Source organism: Opisthocomus hoazin, chromosome Z (genome assembly GCF_030867145.1).
Source record: "Opisthocomus hoazin isolate bOpiHoa1 chromosome Z, bOpiHoa1.hap1, whole genome shotgun sequence".
NCBI lineage: Eukaryota > Metazoa > Chordata > Aves > Opisthocomiformes > Opisthocomidae > Opisthocomus > Opisthocomus hoazin.
In genome coordinates, this window is record NC_134454.1 from 24,566,240 (window position 1) to 24,591,332 (window position 25,093).

The 25,093-nt window shown below is 38.0% G+C and overlaps 1 protein-coding gene across 2 annotated transcripts in view; it reads right to left on the reverse strand.

Moving 5' to 3' along the window:
• Positions 1 to 25,093, reverse strand: part of BNC2 (basonuclin zinc finger protein 2) — a 236,386-nt gene that overhangs the window by 99,356 nt on the left and 111,937 nt on the right. For both annotated transcript variants that reach the window (XM_075411176.1, XM_075411175.1), the window contains exons 3-4: positions 19,749 to 19,851; positions 2,877 to 3,112 (exon numbers count right to left, since the gene is read on the reverse strand). In XM_075411176.1, coding sequence (XP_075267291.1) covers positions 2,877 to 3,112; positions 19,749 to 19,851 — 339 coding nt within the window. The remainder of the gene's footprint in view (positions 1 to 2,876; positions 3,113 to 19,748; positions 19,852 to 25,093) is intronic.

The following is a 25,093-nucleotide window of genomic DNA, read 5'->3' on the forward strand; positions in this document are numbered from 1 at the left end:
GATGGTGAGGGGACTGGAGCATCTCCCCTACGAGGAGAGGTTGAGGGAACTGGGCTTGTTCAGCCTGAAGAAGAGAAGGCTGCGAGGGGACCTTATAAATGCCTACAAATATCTGAAGGGTGGGTGTCAGGAGGATGGGGACAAGATCTTTTCAGTGGTGCCCAGCAACAGGACAAGGCGCAGAGGGCACAAACTGAGGCACAGGAAGTTCCGTCTGAACATGAGGAGGAACTTCTTCCCTCTGAGGGTGACGGAGCACTGGAACAGGCTGCCCAGGGAGGTTGTGGAGTCTCCTTCTCTGGAGATATTCAAGACCCGCCTGGACGGGGTCCTGTGCAGCCTGCTGTAGGTGACCCTGCTTCGGCAGGGGGGTTGGACTAGATGACCCACAGAGGTCCCTTCCAACCCCTACTATTCTGTGATTCTGTGATTTCCTTTCAAATTTCCCTGCATGTCCCTTTTCTCCTTTTTATCAGCTAGTTGCAATACAGTTACTTTTTAAACAATACTTTTTTATCATCATAGATTTGACTAATGTTCCTAAGATTCCTCTTCATATATGTTTTACTAAGCAGTTTCCCTTTCTGACATATACTGAGCTTCCTAGTTTTAATGGAAACACAATGCATTTTTTGCCCAGAGAAGTTGTGGCATCTCCATCCTTGGAGATCCTCAAAAGCCACCTGAACATGGCCCTGGGCAACGACCTCTAGGTGACCCTGCTTGAGGACAAGATGGCCTCCCTTCACACCTCAACTAGTCTGTCATTCTTTGACATTAGAGAGCTAAACTAACAAGCAAACTTGACTACGCCTATCACAGGTCTTCATTCACCCACTAACACAATCCACAGCCGAGCACTAACGAAGCCAATATGTGGCAAGGCTGCAACAGCTGCCCTTAACTTTCATGGATAATTGTTCTCCTTTAACTAACATAATGTTCAATATACTGTTGTTGAATGTAGTAATGGTAAAATTCATGCCTTGAGGGCTGAAATGTGATTGAGTTTTAGCCAGATAAACTGAACTCTGACCTAATGGTGTATTACAGGCCTTTACACCACTCAGATACATAGGTCACAATCTCACTCTGTATAAACCTCTATGTAATTATATTACAAGCCATTCTTGCATATATTAAGATCATTCCTACAGATGACTAAAACAAAATCAATACAAGGCTGATTCTATGACCTTTAAAACAAGAAAACTACTGATTCCAGTCAGTCTTGTCTGTAAGGGACACTGCATTATAGTCTACGCTTGTAATTTATTACGCCTAACTTTTATTTGCATTTAGTAAACAGCAATTATCTAATGTTAAATCTCAGAAAGGATGCATTTCTTTATGTGTATTCCTTTGCAAATCACATTTCTTTAGCCGTCTTGACCAGTAGCATTCAGAATCCAGGAATCTAAAATATGATGCAATATGCACATAATGCCATAACAGTACATATCTCTGTAGTATCTATATCTACATAAATTACATATCATATATAATATCTATAGATACATATCCATACACATATATCATAAAGACATCTACAGATATCTACTGTATAAATATGATGGATGTATCCTTACACGTCAGTTTTAGGCTGGTAATGGAGAAAAACAGATTCTATTGTATTTGAACATGTGTAACATTTAGCTTTTACAAAATAGATGCCTGAGAGAATCCTAAAACAATTTAAAAGCTCCATTCTGTATATATCCTAATAAGAATAACAGGATCTCATCATTAAAATAATGGTCATTTTACTACTCTGTCTCTAGGACTGTTTTACTTTTCAGTGAAAATCTATGTATAGAGCATTTGAGAAAATATTTTAGAACACAGAATATGAAGGTTTCCACAAAATTATGTAATGCTAATTTATTTCTTCTGCTCAAAGGACAGAAAATTGAAGAGGAATTAAAAAATACAAGCAGAATTCCTCAGAGCAGACATAAAAATGCCTGTATTTTCTGTATAGTGCTAAGCATGCTATCATTGCCTAAGAAAGTAAAGACATAAGTCAGAAACTAGAATTTTTAAAGTTTTTCAGGTGTGTCCACTTCAATAACTGGATCACTTCTAGACGATGTGGAGCTCATAACTTTGACTTGGACTCCCACAAAGACACTAGCAATTAAGAGAACTCAGAAGCATATAGTACTAGACTCTCAATTAGGAATAGTCTTATAAAATGTAATAATTTACTTTGGAACCCAACAGATGATGAAATTCTTCAGATAAGCAACTATACATATTTATGACCATACTCCTAAAGCAAGCCTGTCCACTTTTTTTGTTTACTTATTTTCTACTTTGTTTGCTTATCTTATCTTAACCAATACGCACATAACACTTTGTTTAAAGCTACCTTTTTAAAATGGCCTTATAACCAGGATTTTCCTGTTTATACATTACATAGTAAGGATACTTCCCAACACAACCATGATCACAACCCCGATTTCATCTACTCCTTATTAGATATCTTGCTAAAGACGGAAAGTAAAGATGAAGGAGCTGCTGACTTGGATCTTCGTTTCTTAAGTCAAACAGTAGTCCTTGAAAACTTGCCAGTTGCCTTTGATGACCAAAGCAGGCTTGCAGCTAGCTAACCTCAGTATTTGCAGTATTTAAGGTATTTCCTACAAAAAGTGTAAGCAAGTACAAATAAATACTACAGTATGAAGGAATCTGCATTTTTTTTAGCTTAGGAAAAATTGAATATTTTATTTTGCCAACACCGTCATTAGCATTCAACATGCCACACTAAATTTAATTCATATCCTTCTACCTCTTGGGGTGCACAGTGACTCTACATCTGTACAAAAAAATTGCACTTAACTGGGTTTGGAAACATACTTTGCTTTATTTCCTACCTGAAGGATGTAGCCTCGAACATAGTCCCGAAGTGTCCAGCCTAAGCCATGTAGAATATGCAACACCTCCTCTTGCTTCAGTACACTGAAGAGTCGATCAAGTAGTATCTTCAGTCTCACAGGCACAGCCTGAGTACCATAGAGCATCAGGCTGCTGATGTCAAACACAACATTGGACTGCACAATCTCCACTTGGGTTGGGTGGTAGAGATGCTGAGTACTAAGCTTGTCCAGGGCTGAAAGAAAAAGGGTTAAGTATAAGAGACGAGCTAAAGGAGAGACAAGAAAATAATCCCAAAGAATTGTCTAAACACATCAGATTTCACAGATGCACTTATTTCCCAGAGAAGTATCACCTGGACTACCCATAGAATCATAGAATCGCATAATGGTTTGTGTTGGAAGGAACCTTTAAAGGTCATCTAGTCCAACCCCTATGCAATCAGCAGGGACATCTTCAACTAGATCACATTGTTCAGAGCCCCATCCAACCTGACCTTGAATGTTGCCAGGGATGGGGCACGGACCATCTCTCTGGGCAACCTGTTCCAGGGTTTCACCACCCTCCTAATAAAAAAATGTCTTCCTTACATTTAGTTTGGCTCTACCTTGTTCAATTTAAAGCCACTACCCCTTGTCCTGTCGCAATAGGCCCTGCTAAAAAGTTTGTCCTCATCTTTCTTAAAAGTCCCCTTTAAGTACTGAAAGGCCACAATAAGGTCTCCCCAGAGTCTTCTGTTCTCCAGGCTGAACAACCCCAACTCTCTCAGCCTTTCTTCATAGCAGAGGTGTTCCATCTCTCTTATCATTTTTGTGGCCCTCCTCTGGACCCGCTCCAACAGCTTCATGTCTTTCCTGTGCTGAGGGCTCCAGAGCTGGATGCAGGACTCCAGGTGGGGTCTCACCAGAACAGAGTAGAGGGGCAGAATCCTCTCCCTCAACCTGCTGGCCACTCAGCTTTTGATGCAGCCCAGGATGGATTTCTGGGCTGCAAGTGCACGCTGCCAGGCCATGCTGAGCTTCTTGTCAACTAGCATTCCCAAGTCCTCCTCCTCAGGGCTGCTCTCAATCCCTTCATCTACCAGCCTGTACTGATATTGGGGGTTGCCCTGGCCCAAGTGCAGGACCCTGCGCTTGGCCTTGTTGAACCTCATGAGCTTCACATGGGCCCACTTCTCAAGCTTGTCCAGGTCCCTGTTGATGGCATGTCCCTCAGGTGTGTTAACCACACCACACAGCTTAGTGTTGTCTGCAAATTTGCTGAGGGTTCACTCAATCCCCTTGTCTATGTCATTGATGAAGACATTAAACAGTACTGGTCCCAGTACGGACCTCTGAGGGACACCACTCATCACTGAGTGATTCTTTTTCATAAATACAGTCCGAAAACAGGCCTAGTTTCTAAAGGTCACAATTAACTTTAATTCCTACAGCAGAAGGGTGCTCAGCTGAGCCCCAGAGACTACAGTATTCATAAGTTCAAAAGAAATTACAATAAAATTTGTGGTTAACTCATGACCAGGACTGAACCTATGCAGAATTAACTGGGACTGTTAAAGGCTTGAGACTTAACCTGTAGAGGACAAAAAGAAAACAGATACACCCTAAACCCCAGCCTTTTAAACACCTTAAAAATTAGTCCTCTGATTTTCCACAAATTCTATCACTAATTCATTGCTTCTCGAGCTGGCTAGTTTGTTTTACCTTTCTGTGTGAATTTCATGTTATTCACTGTGACATGAATAATTTCAGTGGGGGGGGGAGGGGAGGTTTGCAGCATGAAGGCAACTCTTATCCCCTTGTGAAGTTAAATATGATGGAATTGCATATGACACCATGCACTTTACTGAGTATCAGTGTTTAAATTTAATTTTCTTTCCATTTTACGGACTATGTTGCAGCACCTAAGCTTCTCACTGCTTCTTTCAAACAAAACTTTCTGAGCATTTAAAATAATTTTATAGGGACTTCTTCTTCTGTACTTTGGTTTCTTCTTGGCTTATGGTCACTGGAGAGTTCATGTACTCTTGATAAATTGCTTTCTTACATCCAGAGCGCAAAGGCCCTTATCATTTACTTGCTGGCTTTATTCAACACGTTTACTCCAAGGAATACTTTGTCAAAGAGTTCTGGTTTCCTCGTACTTCATTTCTTGCATCTGATTTGTCTGATCTTTCCTATTCTAGTGGTTAAGTCAACTTTGAATAAATAGCTTTAAATACTAATTTAACATTCAAAAACAGATAAGGAATTGGCAAGCCTAGGGACTGCAGTCCTATGTCTCTCCACAGGACATTTATACTGCAGAATGTGAAGGCTGGGATTTTTTCCCGAAAGCTCTCCTTCCAAAGTACTTCAGCTATATAGGCTTCATGATGTGGGATTCATTTATTTACAAGGTTTAATTAATTCAATTTGATTGAAGCTTAAACAGGTCAAACACTTTCCTACTTTTTTTTTTTTTGCGCCTTTATGATATTTTTGTAACAGGGCTATTTTGCTGCTACCATAACAGATGTGTCATCAAAGTACTAGAAAAGACTAGAAAATTTAGTTTGTGACTGTGCAGGCTGTGCTGTATATGTGCTGATACGTATATATGTGTACCTGAGAGGTAGAACAACTATTTGGAAGGAGTAAAATAAAGTAAAATATTAATATTTCTTTAAAAATGCTATTATTTCTCACAGTAAGAATACTGTAAATAGTATTAGTGTTAACAGATGTATCACCTCCTACCAGACTATCAAAATCACCTGGATCACCTTGAGCTTTCTATCTTCAGTGGATCACCTTGAGCTTTCCACCTTCCGTCTAACAGAATGAGAATAGGGTGCAAAGAGGTTAACTGGCTTACCCAAGTTTACACAAATTCAGACAGAGTCAAGACCTCAATGAACATCTTCTGAACTAAATGCTGTATTTCTAATACATCTTAACCTTCGTTTTTGTTTCTCTTAACAGTAAACCCTATGCCTGTATTGAGGAAAAGCAAGTTCTTCCAGCTAAAGAAGACTTGGCTTGCTGAAGATTTTAAGGTCAGAATTCTATTTTGCCCCAAGTCAGAATGACTGTAAGACGTCTTTATCTAAAGACTGTTGGGTGGATTATAAAACTAATAGCTAGAATGAGATTACAAAACTCTGTGGACATTTACCCACTTCATGTAACGTGACCACTCTGAGGATAACAGCTTTGGAAAGGCCAAGAGGGAACAGAAGTGAAAAACAGAAATAAAAAAGGTCCTTTTAAAACTACTAAGTACACTCTTTGACCAGTGCACAGAAATTTTCACAAGACACTCCGTACTATTCCATTTATCTGCAACGTTCGTTTTCAAACAATATTGTCTACAAACATCCACTTCTCAAAACATACACATGCACAGAGTTAGTCTGGTGTTGAATTAATACTCCAAGTGACAGTGAAGTTACGTCCAGTTCTGATTTGTGGCCTTATTCTGCACAATATGCAATAAACAAATAAGAATTGAATTTTCTTCTTTTGAAGTACAAGTCAGGATATGCACTGAAATGTGTAATTTGTAACACAACAAAGCATATATTTTTGCATGAGTGTGTAAGAACATTTGCAAACTAAAGACAGTCCTCATGATATAGACAAAAAAAAAAAAGGAAAAAAATTGTACATGTAGAGAACGGAAATGCATTTGCACCCATACGAGACATTAATAGTATAGTAAGCACCTGAAATTCTTTTGGATCATTGACTATTGAAATGCCTTGCACTTGGCAGAAGAATGAAAAGTTTTTACTATAATTTGTAATTCATAAAAATTGTCTTGTTTCTTTAAAAGAGATTGCTTAGGAAATAGCTGACAGAGACAAGTTGCTTTCTGTAGTAATTCTAACTGATTTCTCCTCTGGTATCATTAGTGAACTAATGCCAGTGTTCTAGGTGGATTCAAGAGGCCATTCATGTTGTTAGACACATACTTTTTTAAATAAGAGACAAAAGAAGGACCTAAGTCTTATTGTCATTTTTTCTGTAAGGAAGAGAGTATTAACTTTAGCCTTCTTGGAAAATCTCAGAGTAGATGGTTGTATTCTGCTGTTCTGAATTGCCCATTTAATTTCACATGGATAACGCATTCCTCACCATTTTCTGTTCTAAACTATTGGTTCAATTTCTATATGCTAATGAACAATGCTGTGTTTCACAGGTGAATACATTCAACAGAATCTGCAGCACTGTATGATTTCATAAGTGCTTAGGAGACTTCAAGATGAAACATGCTATAAAAAAGAATGAGCTTTATCATACCTGAAAAATGACATAAACAGATGTGTCCTTATTAAGAAGATATCAGTGACTGAACATCATAAACCACACATTAAAAGTCCCTTCCTGGTGCAGCATGAGGTATTACTCATACTTCTTACACTTTCAGTGGGCTCAAAAGTTCACCCAGAAAAGTCTTAACATGTTTGTGACTTTTTGGCCGTAACCTGTGCACAATCTTTTCCAAAAACATGACTACAGTGGGTTCAGCTAGGTCCTTAAACTATAAAGGCTACCTTTTAACATCCTTAGCACTGCCCTGATAGTCTGATATTCTTTACCTCAGTGAGCTGAAAGCTCTCCACTGATAGAGGAAAAAGAGATCCAATGAATCTTAAAATCACATGCTTGCTGAGTAATATAAATTTTTGTGGAACAGCCTAAAAAGGCCCTTGTGTTTTACCGTAACAACATACAGCTGAATAGTATTTCTGTGGTGAATTCTAAATTCAAGTTCTTGTTTCAGAAACTTTACCTAGTAAAGAAGGGAGGCAAGAAAGGATGATAAAGAAGCAGAAGACGTTACAGAAGATTGCCTTTAACACCCAAAATGACTAACTGGATAATTAGTACAGGAATTAGCAACCTTTCAGTACTGTTTTTCTTACCTAACTCTGAAGTATCAAGTATGCACCATAATCATTTAGGTAATTTAGAACATTTCAGTTGGAAGTGACCTACAGTGATCATCTAGTCCAACTGCCTGACCACTCCAGGGCTGACCAAAAGTTAAAGCCCAAATGCCTCTTCAACACTGACAGGCTTGGGGCATACACCACCTCTCCTGGAAGCCTGCTCCAGTGTTTGACCACCCTCTCGGTAATGAAAAGCTTCCTACTGTCAAGCCTGAACCTCCCCATATTGGCTTATCCACTCCTTACCTTCTTGAATAGTAAACAAAATCCCCCGGATTTTACAGAGACTTTGCTCTGCATAATCTGAATTGAAAAGAGAACTTTGATATTGATAAAATGTCAATCTTCATATTGCAGCCTGCAGTATTCTTATTATGCAAAATTCCAGCAAAAAACTTTGGACCTATTTGTAACAAATCAATGAAAAAACTTTTATGTTCCATTTGTAGTTTTTTTTTTTTTAAATGCCGTAAAATAGGGAGGGCGAATCTACTTCACCATTTATATTTTACTGGAGTTTTGGAACCCTGTGTAATTCGAAGGAAATTAAGTAAAAAAATACATTAAAATACTGGTCAAATATTTGTTCAATTTATCAAAAGACAGAAAACAAAGACAAAATCTTTCATTTCCTCTATACTGTGGCCAGTTCATAGGATCAGCTAGGCAAACTTACTCATTGAACTTAGACCCCTTCCTTCCCAATGAGCAGTGGATAAGGTGAACAAAATTTAAAGCCATGCTTCTGAGCAGATTCCATTTTTGTTAAGCAAAAGAAGTGCCAGTATGCAGTGATGAATTTTGTACTTCAGATCTCTCATATTGTCTTTTGAATAGCCACAATAAAAGCATGACATTTTGCCTTTACTGAATATAAAAGAATTTTAAATATCCTAGTTTAAATGCAATTGAAGTTGTAAATACACATACCTCTTGCTAATTTCTTGATCCTGCATAAGTACGTAGGTATCCTAGAGAGGGATGAAAACGTCTAGTGAAACCCTTTCTCTCAGCTGATTTGCCTGGCTGTGCATCTCAGAACACCACAGAGAAGAGTCAGCAGGTTGCTGTGTACAGGTCATTATGGATCTCATTCCATTTCAGTTTTAAATTTGGGCTCTGCAATAGTCCCACTCTAGATTTCCTTGCATGCTTTCTAGCCAGTTCTCTAACTTACCAAATAAGGATACAGTTGGAGTGCATACACACATACACATGACAATACAGAATTTTACAAATATCATCATCTTTCTAGTTTACTAGATTTGTTCAAGGGTCAACTGGAAAATGAAAAAGAAATTTTATGTAGTCTGTGTCCACACAGTCACAGAGAGCTTTCCAGACTTTTTTTTTTCGAAATAAGTGGGCCACTTTCTGTAGCAACAGAAACTGAAATTGACAGACAGATTAAATATACAATACCAACATAAAGAGATTCCATAACACTGTTGCAACAACAGTAGATCAAGTGAGGTGAAACAGATACAGTATTATTAATGGCAATGTGGAGCACTGTAGTTTGCTGATGATTTTAGTGGTGAACATGAACACCTTCACATTTTCAGAGTTCAAGATTTTCTTCTCTCCCACTAATCACAAAAAAAGAAGTAATAAATCCTTTGAGGAACAGCAGGTAGGTTATGAACAAATAAAATGCTGGAAGGACAGATGAACTACTGCAGTCATAACAGTGGAGGTAAACTAGCCTCCCTCAGGATGCAGATTTAAAACCACCTGTAACATGGTGTAATGTGGTGCATTTTGTAGGTGGAAAAAATTTCTCCTCAAAAATATCATTCTTAGAAAGACAAGAGTACTTGCCAGCATCTACTGAATGGTTCAAATATTTTCATGGTGTAGGAAATTATCCCATTCACCACTGGCACAAGCGCAGAGAGCATGGGACATTAACATTTATATGTGTGGGTGAACATCCTGAATCAATCTGGGTATAAATTCCAGCTACAACATGGCATCCTTGGTGATCTCCATCTCACTTCCGTCTTCAACCCTTTCACAATTTAATCCAGACAGAAGAGAAATGTTCACTAAGACACTGTGGATTTCAAAAGATCATGGAAGGGGAGTAAGTAAAACACTGATTCATAGACAAAACCAACTTTTCCTTCTGCCTTCTACTGTATTAAAAAGCTAATAATGGAAACCATTTGCCAAATGCATTTAATCTCTGACAGAGCGACACATATGTGAACTTCTAATTTACAGCTTGCACGTACAGATGTTCACACTTAGTAAAGGGATTCTTAATAGCATTTTAAAATTAAACGTGTGTTGATAATAGGTGTTTCAAACCCAAACAACACAGCAACTAACCTGATAAATGTCTTCATGCCTCACCATGCCTCATGCTCTAACAAGATTTTTATAACAGACCAGAAAAAACCCCCAACACTTCAGTTGCATGTACACAAAATAAATGTTATTAAAAAAAGTCTGAATGAAAACTTTCATTAATTTTTCTGTCTATGATCTGATTCCAAGTTGAAACATTTAGATTGCTAGTAGGTTTATGTAGCCGAAAGCAGAACCACAGTTTGTTCACAGACGTTGCTTGCTGTCTGCAATTTTTTTTATCCCTTTGCAAAACTTTGAACCCCATCCAGCTTTGACACACTGCCTCTTCAGTTAATAACTATCAAGTTTCCCCTTGTCTCCTGTCTACTTTTCTTTGAGGCAATTGCGCACTCAGCACCCCGAGATAATAACACACATCTATAAGATAAAAGCAATGGCATTAATGTAATTGTCTGCCTTTCTCTCTTTAGCCTAATCTTTTTTTTCCTTCAGTTTTGACTGCCTCTGTGACACCTGTTTTTGTCTCTTCTGATCCTACGACAGGTTTTCCGCTGACAAGGTTTTTGCCTGACAGAGATTCTGCCAGACAAGAACATAATAAAATATGAAGAACTGCTTGTCAGAGTTTTTGCCAATGCTCACATGAAATAGGAAAAAAAAAAAAAATCTTGAATTTTTTTTTAAAGGGGCCCTGTGCTGGTCACTTTTGGCCTGTCATGAAAACAGCCTCCCTGGCCAATTCCTGCAAGCCAAACAGGTGTTTTCTTTTATGTTTTCTTTCAATGCAAAAAACATTTTCTTTGATAGTGGAAAACATGATTACAGAAAAAAAAAAACAACCCCAAAACCCCAGAACTCTTTCTCCTAAAAATGAAGGTTATATCTATCTTCATGTAGTGGTACCTCATGAACATGTTTTTAATTCAGAATTGACCTCTTAAATAAATAAATAAAGTGGTAGGCTTTTTCTGCCTCCTCCTTGTTGACAGCTAGTATGTTCGAAGGAACAAGCAGTACGGGACCTTCTTTCCAAGTTCTCAGGCAAACATCTGGGCTACTAGACACTTCCTGCGTGGGCACACTGCATGAATGAAGACACCTGACTGTGGGGGACCATGGCAGGGAAGATGTGACAGAGCCTCTTCAGTTGTCAATGGATCCAGTTACCAATACCTGGTTCTGTCTACCATGATCAGACCTCGAGGAATTGTGCCCATGGTGCAGGCACGGCCAGTGCTGGAGTTGCCCTTCACTCCTGGCTCAAAGCTCTTTGGTGGGCAGCTCCACTTTTGCTTCTCCTTGACACTTGGATTGACCATGTCATTGCTGAAACCTACAATTTATAATGGAAGCCACTAAATTAATGTATCTCTTTCTATTACCTTGACTAGTCATTCATCTTCAAACTGTCCTACCTCTTGTCTCCAAAGCCAAATGCCTCCTTCCTATCAGCCACTAACACCTTCTGAAAAATATTATCTCCTTCAGTAAGGGTGAAATAGGAGTTAGTATGTATCTTAATGGTCCTAATACCATCTGGTTGACATACTATATACAGCAAAGCAGAAGCACATTTGGGAGTCCTGGACTGTGGTCTGGATTTGGAGGATTTCCATCTTAATCCAAATGCACCTCAAATTCCATTAACTGTGATTCACAGATTCAGAGAAAGTCTAGGTTGGAAGGGATTTCTGCAGATTGTCTGGTGCAGCCTTCTATTGAAAGCAGGGCCTCAGATTAGGTTATCTCTGGCCCTGTCAAGCTGAGTCTTTGATATGTACAGTGGGAGAAATTCCACCACTTCTTCAAGCAACCTATTCCACCTTTTATGCAGCCTTGAAAACTGTAATGAAAATGCAACAGGCACTGTCCACCTGTTAACATCATTCTGTTTGGATGGAGTACTGTGTTGCAGGGGCATTTCACAATGGCAAGCCAAGACCACGGTGGTGTTTCAGGCTAGTGAGTAACTCTGGTATAAGCCTATGAAATGCTCTCCCACATACGCTAAACCACCTCAGTTTTCCCAGGAAGACCTGCTGTCCTAAAGTTGCTGACAGCTGAAGATGTTCAGGCCCTGGGGAGACTGGTTCATATAGCTAGTTCTACCATTCATAAACGTCAATCTTTCTCATCCCAATTCATGTACTGTGACCATTTCACAAAGCTCCTGTTAAATATACTTCAGAAAAATTGACTGTAATCAATTAAAATGTAATTAGAGAAGTCTTTGAGACTCATGTTATACATTTCCTGTATTATCTTTTCTGTTTCCAAAACCCAGATGGAAATGGGATAATACTGTAACACTATTGTCTGCAAAATTAATATGGGGCAAGTTTTCTCATAATGCTACAGCTCAAATTGAAATTCTTCCTAGTAGGTTAAAAAAAAAAATTGTATTTTTTCCATTGAATTTCACATTTGCAAAACAGAAAGCTGAGGTAAAAGTTACCCATGGTATTATCATTACTTCGTAACATCTGAAAGCAGTATGAATTTTTTATTCTTGCAGTCAAATCCCATTTTGACCTTATGAAGCTACACGGAATGGAGTGGTAGGGTTTGTTTCATTTAGAGCTCTTTCAATTTGTGTTCTGCTTAACCTATTGAACTCTAGTTAATTAAGATGTTCCTATAAACAATTAAGCTTCTTGTAGGATCATTAAGAAGATATAAAAATTTATGATGTAATAAAGTGTAATAAAATGATAAAGTGGTTAGTACGTCACAGCAATTCGTGTGCAGCAGCATAGGTGTTAAAAGAGACAAGCAGGTACTGTCACCTAAACGTCCTGGAGAATTGTGGATGTATGGCGCAGAAGTCCACCACTGCTGGCCCACAAATCCATTGGTGACTTGCATTCTCAGGTCCCATGGAATTTATCCTGCTGGTCTGGGAATCAAGCAGCAAGCATCAGACAATCTTTTCCTCCTACCTGAAGCTATGCCATGTAGCAAACTTCCTACCAGCACACTTCATGGGGCAAGACCAAGGGTTTCACTGACTATCTTTCTAAAAACCAGCCTCTACTATGTCTGGATAGAGGAATTCCAAGTACTAATTAAAAAATTGTTATTATTGCCTTTGCACATAGCAAGTCCATTTTTTTCCTTATGGTATTCTCCGTTTAAGAAGAGAAGGTAAGACATCATGGTCCAAGACACCTCCTAACATTTTATCCTATGGTATTGGGTGTACTAAATGGCATGAAGCCTTCTCTGTAATATGTAAATTCAGTGATGATGGGCACCAAATAACAACATCTTGCACTTCTGAAATACCTTTAGTCTAAATCTCTCTGGGCATTTTATAGCTAGTGAAGGGAGATCATACCTATAAGAGTAGCCTTAAATATATTTCTGAGTTGGCAGTGAGTATCTGATGGCCAGTGAGTATCTGATGGCCAAGTGTGATTAGTAAATTAGTTTTTTAGACAATAAAACATTTACAATGAGAAAGGGCTTCTCTTTGAGATGTGAAAATAGCCCAACCCATCAGAAAAGGCCACTATGCTTCAGAATGGGTCATGGTCTGTTTAGGGCTTACCAGGAGATGGAGCAGTCCTTATCTGCCTGCTTCATGTCTGGTCAGGGTTAATCTCACATGACCACATCCAAGTGACATTGGCATATTCAAACTCAGGGCTGTGAGCCAATAAAGTCGGGGAGAGGGAGAACAGTCTAACCTCTTCCTGATTGTGTTAAAATGTCGCAGGGGTGGCAGGGAAGAAGAGAAAGAAGATTATATTCTGAATGGACACCCACCCCCCCACCCTTCATGGGAAATCCAAGGAGGCATGAGTGTGAACATATGTAAGTTAGAGCCTGTGGTTTACCCCCAGGGAAAACTTTACTCGACACCTGAGGATGTCAAATTTGCATGAGGACTAAACCCTTGACCATGTGGTTATGTAAGTATAAGCTGAATACAAGGATGGAAAAGGAAGGCTTTTTATTTGATTTTGGGGCAACTGAGCATTATTTCCTTTCTGTCACTTGTGTCTTATTTGTCTTGGACGCCCTAATACTTGGATATTCTCATTTGCTTTTACCTCAGCTTGACCTGCATTAAGGGTAATCTCGGAGTAACCCAAAGCAAACACTACATCACATCATACCAGCAATGTGGCAGGCTTTAAAACCAGATGCTGGGTTAGAGTACCCACAAGATAACAGAGTGCATCTTCTCTGTGCTGCACTAGCCACTTTGGGAATTGCTGATGAAGGGAAGCAAAAAGGGATGGCATAGGCACAAGGGGAGGCTTATAAAAGTGTTTACCAGTAATGAATATTAATCAGGTAAGGTTCCTGGAAGCAACTGAGTAATGAAAAATATGCCTCAGCCTTCAGGGTCAAAAGGAAGTTATAGCAGATGGATTAAAATGATTTTGTAAGTAAAAGACAGGAAAAGCCAGACTAGACCTAAAATAGTTTTACTTTAAAAGTCACAAAGAACTAGCCTTTGTTATCAATGAATTGTAGATAATTACTTTGTTAATAATCTCTATGTAAGTAAAAAAAAACTAAATCCATTATGTTCTTAAGTCACTTTAAAGTATTTTGAAAATGTAAATAAACTGCATACAAGGAAACAACTATGTTCAGTATGCTAAAATTGTAATTATTTATATATCTTATGGAACAGTACAAAAATAACCCAATTATTTTACCAGTAAACTATAAAAGTAAGATTATATTTCTTCTTTATTTTTCATCATTTATTCTCTGCTATCCCATTTTTAAGTAAAGAACAACAATGCAGTTCTGCCAGCTTTTAGAGAGACTCTAAGATCTGTGATGTGTTTTTGTTTTGTTTTGTTTTGTTTTTTTAGAGATGATCTTTAACTTCACAAACCTGGATTTCTTTCATTTAACAGCTTTGGACTGAGACAAATATAGGAACCCTGATAATTTTTATTTCAACATAGCATGCCTCTTCCTTCCCACTTCATTCCCATGCAGCTTACATTTAAAATCTAAAGCTTCTTCCTGGACCAAGTCCTTTCAGCAACTTCAGGGTAAGGGAGAGATGCAATTTCTAAAATTTCCACAGCATTCTTTTTCTTTCTTCATTCATTTACAGCTGTCCTTCCTTTCTTTTGTTCTCATTTCATGTTTCTTTTACCTGACAACTACAATGAGAAATTCAGAAACCTCACCTGTTCTGAATGAAGAAGTTACAGTCATGTCATGCGCATGACTTTATGACAGACCATACTCCATTTTCTAGTGAAGGTTGTTGTTTTCCTTGTTAGCCTCATTCACAGCAAGCTCGTACATGCATTATATAAATACTGGCAGCAGCAAACTTCCTTCAAAGGTGAAAGTGTAACAACACGGCACATCTCTGAGCATAAGTGTTCACTGAATGGCAGCTTTTAAACAGAAAAAATGTAATGGATTTGCCCTATGTGCCAAAACCTACTAGTGAATGTAGTCTTCATTAAAAATGAAAGGAACTTAAAGTTACTAGAGAAATGTCCTGACCAAGTCTCAGACTGGTGATGGGGCCATATGTGGCCTCATCATACCTGAGAGAGGTACAAAAGCCTCCTTGAATAAATAGCCCGGCCCTGAGCTGGGCCGATTGGCATGACATGCAGAAAAGACATCAAAGATCACTAGAGGATTAAGGATCAGCTTTCTCTGAGAGAAAAAAAGAAGGAAGACAGCAAAAATGTGCATGGGATACTTCATTTCCTAGAGCAGACTGAACAGTGTGAAATTCAGCTAGTCCAAGAAAACACAGTATACCAAAACCATCTGAAAAACATGTTGCTGATGTCTGCTTGCATTTTACCAGTGATCAGTGTGATGGAAAGACAGAGAACTAGTATTTCTAATTTTCTGGTTCTCTTTGAAACAAGGTGACAATGATTTCAGACAAACTTAATAATGTTATTATACTGTGATTTTTTTAAATCACTGCAAAGTCTGAGATACAGAAACTAAAAAAAAAAAAAAAAATAGAATGAATGTTAAAAATAACAGCATTCGTCCACTATGACTTATGTCACCTTGGCACACCCTTTTAGAGCAGAATGCTTACAAGAGAGGGTAGATTGTATTTTCCATTGATACTGCACTGGGTCTTATGATCTCTTGGACTAGGTATAATCAGAGCATTTCTGCTAGCAGTACAGTAGTTGCTATTCTGACATCAATGACAAGCATACAAGGCAAAATGCAAAGTCAATGAAAACAGCTTTTTACTGCAGATTTGCTTAATGTCTTTCCTCGTAGGCTAAGATACTTCTGCTAGGGGAAATGGGTGGCAAATAAAGTGTGTTTTTTTCATTATTTCCAATAAAGTTTGAGTAAGTGATTTTTGTGCTAAAGCTAGTAAAATGTCATAATTATCTTCATAGTATAGTGTGTTACTTTCAATATAACAAAAATATCAGGAGAAGAAAACAATTCAGGCACTTAAGAAAGTCTTAGTTTTTTTGTAGTCATCTTAGCCTACATTATTTAAAAGCCACAAAATAGCAACTGCCTGTGTTAAAATGAATTCTCCTTTAAAAAAGCTACCATTAAGATTTTATCAAGATTTTATTTTCACCATACAGACTATATAAAATATCTTAATCATTAAAAAAAAAATAGAAGGAAAAAAATATGTTATCTGTTTGCCTGCTTGAGGCCTAGGAAATGTCTTATCCAATTTTTAAATTTACTTTTTGTTTTAGAAAAGTAAATTCTAAAGTAAATTGTTTTAGAAAATTGATCCCCACCCAAGCTGATAATGTGAAAAACAGGCTTCAGCTGAAAACAAATCAAAACAGTCCAGTTATACAAATACCTTAAAATATCCAGAGATTCACACCAGCAATAACCTGTTCTCCATTATGCACAGCAGTACCAGAGAATGCTGCTATGCTCTCCACAGTTTTTGGCTTCAGCCTTAACAACACTTGTGGTAGGATTACCACTGTAGCACAGGGGTGCAGGGTCAAAACTCGATAAGCTGAACTTTTGCCAACAGAAACATTTATCTTGCCACAAAAGAACTCCTCTGATGAATCTGTTCATATATTGACAGTCCTACTTTTGGGAACTCCAGACAGAAGAAACAGAACTTGCAGGAAACCTCTGCTTTCAGGATGTGTGCAGCTCATTTTAGGTGAGCAAGGAAAAACATGAGAAAGACAACGGAAGCAGGAAAAACAAAAAGAGGCCAGCAGCTGCTAAGTGCAATAATACTGCGGTGGTTGCACGCCCTTTCCTCCTCACTCCAAGAATTCCAACATTTTAAATGGCAATTATTACCACAAATTAACTCTGCACAGATTAGTCAGGTACAGCATGAGAGGACTGCAGTTCTAAGCTATTTTTGATCTATTCAGTTAATTATGATTCTTGGTTAGCAGAACTGAATAAGCATAGTACTTCCTGTTGGTAACACCTATTCTTTCGTAATTACTTTCAGTAAAGCACTACATCATGTGTCAAGGAGCTGAGTTGAAATTCATTAATAAAAATCAGAAGGAAACCCTTTAATTAAAGCAGTGCGAAATACTATTTGCATTCAAGGAACAACTTCTGAAAGTGCCTTGCTAACAGTTTAAAGAAAATCCCTTCTGAACAGCAACCTGATTCAGTCATCTTGAAATCCAGGTGCTACAGTGCAATGAATTGATCAGTCTCCTGAATGCTGCCCTCAAAATCCTGGAAAACAGCTAAGGTCAAGAATTGAAGCAGATGCATCATAGTCTCCAGGAAGCAATTTATAAGCCTGTGCTTTGACTATGTACATGAAATATACATCTGAATTGTCTAGCTTTGCCATAAAATGTAAATACTCCAGACGAATGTGCACAAAGTGTAAGAAAAAAAAATAAATCAGAGCATTCTTTGCTTGGTGCAGTAGTAAAACAAACACTTTCTAATAATATATAGCTGTATTAAGTTTTCTATTTGGAATATTAAGCACTCAAGTACAGGAGCAGGTGGTGTATACCTGATCATCACATTCACCTTTCAACTTTCTGGATTTGTAAAACAGGGACATTTCTATTACATACACTGTGGTAATCTCATATTACTGTCATGTATTCTGATATTGAATTCAACCACCCCACAGGGAAGAATTTATCAGGAAAATCTGATCACATTCTTCTAAGATGTACTGGTTAAAAACAAAATGCAGGATGCTCATATGCCAGAATCTAAGTGCTAGACTCACAATTTCTATTATTCAACAGGAGGACACTCTGGAAAATAGCTGGACAAGTCTTCCCTATCTGTGGATCAGCAAAACCTCAGATGCTGATTCAACACAAAGCCTGAAGAATGCCGGAGCTATAGAAATTTTGTGAGGTTTAGCGATCCTTCCAAGAAATGTGAGTCCGGTTACACTGTGACTGTAGATACCTTTCTGGGAATTATGAGGAGCAAAAATAAGCTTTGTCGCTAGAGGATCTAGTATAGATTAGATCCGCAACCAGCTACCAGATTTGTGGTGTTAGGGTATTTCTAGACAGGCTGTATATATTACTATGCAGTGACACAGGACTGCATGGTACCTGAATTCTTGCTTTCCTTTCCATGTATGTGAATGTTTTAAAAACTTCTCTAGTAGTCTGTGCTGTTGAATTTGTTGAGCATTCACACTTGCGTATGTCAGCATGCTCAGGCACAAATACACACAGACATGAACTAAATAAATAGAGATCAAGTGCATCTTAGGAGGGAAGTACTAAGTTTCCACCTCAGATTTCACCAAAATAAAACAAAATTTATAGAATATAACCCACTGAACGTCTGGCAGAAGTGGGGAATGACAGCTTGCTTAGGTGGCAACAGCCTAGACCATAAGAAGAAATCGCCAACATTCTTCTGCAAGCATAGTAATCTTTCTCTTTTTTCACTTTTTTTTTATTAAAACATTTTAGATATCCTCCTTATTTGCCTTCTAATTCTGTATAGAGCTCTCTCTTTCTCACTCATGCACAGCTTAATCAAGACTCTCCAGAAAACAACCACACCAAACACAGAAAATAGTAAAGCATAAATAAAATGGAAGGTCTGTAAGAGTATTTTGATGCCTTCATACAGGATCTGGGAATGTTAATCTCCCCTTTTTTCTTTAGATACTTAAACCTGGATAGAGAGGTTCAACTAACAGATCATATATGCATACTTTTGTTGACCCATATAGGATACACTCATTTCATTCTGACATCCAGGCTCTGAGAGTTTGACACTGGTATGTTTGAATTTCCATTAGGCTCAGTGACTTACTGGCTGATGCTTCTTTGCAATACAAAGTCTGTTGTGCAACCATACTATAAACTTGCCTTTCTGCTAAGCCCTGCTAGAACTACACCATTTCCTGGAGGCTAGCATACTCTTTTGAGCCTGTACACAAGCTGTTAAACTCTAGTGGCACTTGAAGCTACTGTCAGAATAAGAGACTCTTCAATTTTCCATCCTAGGAATTGTGGTAAAAAAAGTATGTGTATGCATACACAGGCAGAAACCCAGAATGCACGCACACGCATGTACAGACAAATAGGTATCACTACTATCTGTATCACTCCAGCTCTCAGTATTTAAATGTACTGTGAAAGATGGACAGAATAGAGAAGACAAGCCTGGAATGGATATTTCTTACCATGTGCCACCCAGCCATGTTTACACTGATCACAGGTTCTCAGGTTAATCTTCCCTGGCTGAAAACATTCACATGTGCAATTTACCAGTGTACAGCGGATGGCCTGGAAAAAGAAATGGAAAACACATATTAATGTCTTTCTTCCTTCTTGTACAAATCTGTTGTGAGGGCTAGAAGGGTATTTATTAACTGTACAGCAAAACTCAGCCTTCTAACATTCAAAGCATGGCTCATTCCTTTAAGCAGAGATTAATTTTCTTTCAAAAACACACTTCAGTATCCCTGAGCAATGACAACCAAAATGCTTATTCAATAATAACATAGTCTGTTGTGCCACAGAGACGAATACATTCCTGAAGTCTTTAAAAGAATTGCTCTATTTCCTTTAGGAAAAAAAAAAAAGTAGAAGAATGAGAATTCTGTAGCAGTTCCACAAATTTTCCTGATTTTGCATCAACTGTCTGAAGTAAAATGTTACTAGCAATGTCTTACCATAGCAGCATATCAGCTTGATTAAAACCAAGAGTAAACTGAGGAAACAAAAAAATACAAAAAGGAAACCTATCGATCTCTTTTCCCTTCCCCCATACTATCCAAAGGTTATTCTCAAGTTTCCTTCTTGGGGTTCACATAAGATATAACCCCGCTACAGAAAGGAGTCATGGATTTGATGTGTTCCCAAAACAGGATAAAATGATCAAGGCACAAGAATGGGACTTGGTCATAAAACATACTGTAACCTTCCTTTACATCTATCACTTTCTTCAGTACCTAGGCATAACACTTTACCTCTTAGCACTCCTTATCTGTCAAACATGTATTTCTCTGTTTTGCAAAAGATGAAATTATTTCAAAGCAGTGATGCTAAAACTTCAGTCCTATGCAAAGATCTAAAATTTGCTTAAATAATACACCTTATTAATATCTCACCTCCCTTTTAAAAACTATTTAAAAAATTACACAGGTTTACTTTGACAGGGGCTAGCTACATCCACAGAAAAGTGAATGTAAATTGAATGAGACTCTTTTTAATCTGTAACAGACATATGTTTTTAAATAGTGTAGAGGATGACCCATGCACTTCCAACTGCTACTAATAAATTTATGGCATGCATTTAGATGTAATTTGCATGGAGATTTCTGAGACAGAGAGGCTTATTCTTATCATTCACAGATTAACAATCTTCTGTAACTACCAGAGCTGCCAGGAAAAGATATCTCTATAGATTTAGATGCAATCAATAATTACTTGGGGGCTAAGGTGGGGGAAGTGTGCTCGGTACCTATGGACACTGAGATCCTGAAGCATTATGAAGGCTCTTGCCACACACACTCTTTCCATACCAAATAAAGAATTACCTTAACTATACTGACTTCAAGAAAAATATATTCAGCTTTAGCTTGGACAAGCTAAACTCCTTGGTTGCTGACAATTAAAAAGGTTAGGAGTTATGTAAAATGTTTTATCTCTTTACTTATTTATCTGGATCAGACAGCAATTTAAAGCCATTTATAGTTCATAGACCCACTTAAAATCTGTATTTCTCTGATAAATTTCTGGTACAAGTGTCCTGCCTCCCTCCTATCCTATCTGCTCTTTTACTGCCTTTTACTCTCAAAAACCTAGTGGGGAAAAAAAATATCCTGCTGTATTATGCCTGACACTTCAGGGCCTCAGTTCCAATGTCACCTGTCCAATTACTCATTAGCTAGGTTATAAAACACTGCTGTATGTATGCGTGATTAAAAGAATTAGTAATATGAAATATAAGGGTAGCAAAGAAGTGCTGACCGTGCAAGAATAATATATGTGTTTGTGGGTTATGAGAAAAAAATTCTCCTGAAAGGTCCTGTTTCATGTTCAATAGTTTATTGACTCGGTAATATATCAGGTCTCCACCGGTCAGTAATGGTGTTCTTTCTCTAATATGTTCACTAATTAATGAACTCAGTAATTAATTGTACTGCAAGTAGAAGGGCTTACAAAATGGTATTCTTATTTTATCATAAAAGGTTTTCTTACACTCAACACCTTTTTTAAGTTTCTGCAGCAGTGACACACATTTGTTGTATTTGATGTTATTTTGTCTTGTTCATGTGTCACTTACAGTACGTATAATAGCAGTAGTATAGTGTATGTACACATATTAGATGAAAGTATGTCATTTGGTTGAGTTGCTTTATTAAGGCTCATCAGCACTTCCATTACAACTCTACCTATTTTTGGACTAGAGGTTAACAGGTTGCCTGTAAAAATTGGATTCAGCTTGAACCTGAAATACACTGTTTCAGCCTAAGAGTGAGTTTTATTACACACATTCAAAAATGATCCATTTAGCCATTATAAATTATGAGATGGGAGGAAAAACTTTAGGTTTCATGTTTCTTTTCCCGAGTTAAAGAGTGTCTTGATGGCGTAAAGCATTGAAGAAGATTCACTAATTAGTAAGATTCTCTCTCTTATACATACCCTCCCCCTCAATACCCGCAAACTTTTCAGAAACTCGAAAATGTCGGCTTGTTCCTCAAATAACTAAATCTGAAAAGTCTTCAAAAAGAGTTATGCATTTTTATAAAATAATATGGATTGGCATGAGAAACTCCAAAGACAAGTAGCATGGCCAAAACATTCAGCCTTGTCCTACTTGTCTGCTTCTTCTGCAAAGGGTGTATTGATGCCAGTTTGTAATCTGGTTTCAGTAGTTTTCCATCCCATCACTGAGAATCCCATGCACATTTCTGAGTGATAAGGATAAACCCTCAAGCTGCAAGATGCTCATTTGGGACTGAAAAATTCATACTCTAGTGCACATTCTGGCATGATCTTGGGCAAATTACTGTGTTAGTCTGATGCCTACATTCCCTTAACGATATCCCGACACAATGATAGTAAAGTGTTGTTGTCAGGCTAAATGCAACATAAAGTGCAAGGCACTCTCTGGTGATGGAGGCTATTGAAAATCTCAAGTAGAATTTAGTCTTTATTTCAAAGATTCATTTTTCACTTTACTCGGTTCATCCAGAATCATTGTAACTACCTCAGATCACTACAATCTCCAACACGAAACCAGCACTTTGGCAGAGAAAACATTCAAGATGCCAGGAATAGTGTGTGAACCTACACATACAGATGAAACATGAACATTCATTAACACAAAAGATAGCATTGTCTTTAAAGACCTTCACAATGCAACCAACATATGTACTGAGCCTTCAAGGATACGCATCTGCATTACTAACAGTATCCTTCTACTGGTTTTCAATAGCATTTATCTTATGCATACAAGTCACTGACTGTGCAACAGACTCAGAAATTGCCCAGAATGGCAGCAGGAAATGAATGTGGCATAGATTCACCTATGAATCGAAAGCTCTAATGCAGCTCCTCCATTCCCCAGCGGTGGGATTTTATGGGTGCAGAGGGGATGAAAGCACAGTAGTTGGTGTGCTTGGAGGTAGCAGCGTGGATTGGTGTAACTGTGGTTGGACATCTGTTACTGCTTAATTTGAAAGAGGTAGGGTGGAGAGTAGGGATCATAAAAAGATCCTGGGTGAGTTTGCAGCAGCTAAATATTGTAGCCATTGTTCAAAGTTGTTACAAAACAGGTATTAAAATCCAAGGGTGTAGCAATGCTAAACTTTTGTCAGAAAATGCTTCTGAAAGAGTACTGCTAGGCATTCCGGAAGTCACCCCCTGCAATTTTGCCTTCACAACATATTGCTAAAAAGTTTACATAAAGGGACTCTGTGTACCACATTATTTTGTAGGGAAACAAACAGAAATTTGTCCTGACTAAGGTTTTCCTCAGAAACCTCTCCAAGGAAGACAGAATGAAAACACAAGGAAAGGAAAAGAAACCAATGGCCTTGCATAGCGAGAGGAACAGTAAATTCAGCAGATATAGGCTCCCCCTGTATCAGGTGATAGGCAACCATGTATTTAGACGACAGCTTGCAAGTTAAGGCCCTTAAGTAAGCAACATAACAGTTTTCTACAGCTTCTTGAAAAGTGCCACTATGTTCTACCACGTCAATGGTCTGCAGATAACAGGAGTTCTCAGACATGTTTATACATCCCTTCCACTGAGTTCCTAACATAACACTCCTTGCATGTCTACCAAATTACATTGGCCCTTGAAGACCTGTGGAGGAAATGCACTAGATTTCAGTAGAATAATTTTAAATAGTTTACACAATTGTTTCCTTAAAACTTAAAGCAATGCTATTAAGGTTTAAGAACAAAATACACATATACAAAAATAAATTAATGATTTTATAATTGACACTGAAACATTCAGAAATATCTTGCTGCTCTCTTTGAGACCTTCTTCCAGTAGGGTGTAATGCAGAAAGAAGCGAACCTTGCCTAGCATTTAAGCATGTGGTCTAGTACGCCTATGCATAAGCTTGTACGGCTAACATTAAAAGATGTTAGACCTGACTTCTGTGGGTTTCCCCCAGACCAAAGATATTCATTTAACGTAGCTCGTGTGATTTAATTATATGTAACAAGTAAATATTATTCATATATTAATAGGAACAGCCTATAGCAGTAATGGAAAATCAATCTGTCTGGCTGTTTCGCAGAGCTTCCAAGAGATAAGAAGCAATAACCTATCATCAAAGGGATCACAATGTGGGAGAAGAACACATACAGAAGAGATATACTTCCTCCTCTGGAGTTCTTACAAGTGACCGCAAAAGATGGAGGCAGTTTAAAATGATGCAACATTCTGGAGAGACAGGTAAGTTTTGCAACTTCCTTTATCCTGAATTTTAATAGTAAATCTAACAAAAATTCTTAATGTAACTTGTGATGAGGCTCCAAGAGTCGTGTGAGGTTAAATAGCGTCTTACTGAAGTCTCTGCTACACTCCTCTGTACAGTGGACAGTATTTAACAGAGCCTTGCTCTTAGTGTCCTTGCCTCATCTTGCTCATGTATGAAAAGGTATTTAAGAAATGTCTCCTATCAAGCCATCTATGACATAAGGGCTCACTGCGCACCTGAATACATACCAGAGTCAACTACATGCACTCTCTTTGCATGGAAATTCCATCTACCTATCTAAGACACCTACCAAACATTTATCCTACAGAGCTCACACAATCTAAATCCACTGTTACCAACCACAGGAGCACAAGGCTTGAAGATGATTTGGTCTAGTGTTTGTGAAATCTTTATGCCGAGATTTCAACCAGCAAACTGGTCTGTAAGTGCAGTTCCTTGCAGCTGCATTAAAATCAGTAAGACTCTGTGAGTATGCACTGTGCACAGATGTATTCGTCCGTAGGGATGCTAGGGTTTTTAAACACACACACATACACACAGGTATACTTAAAATT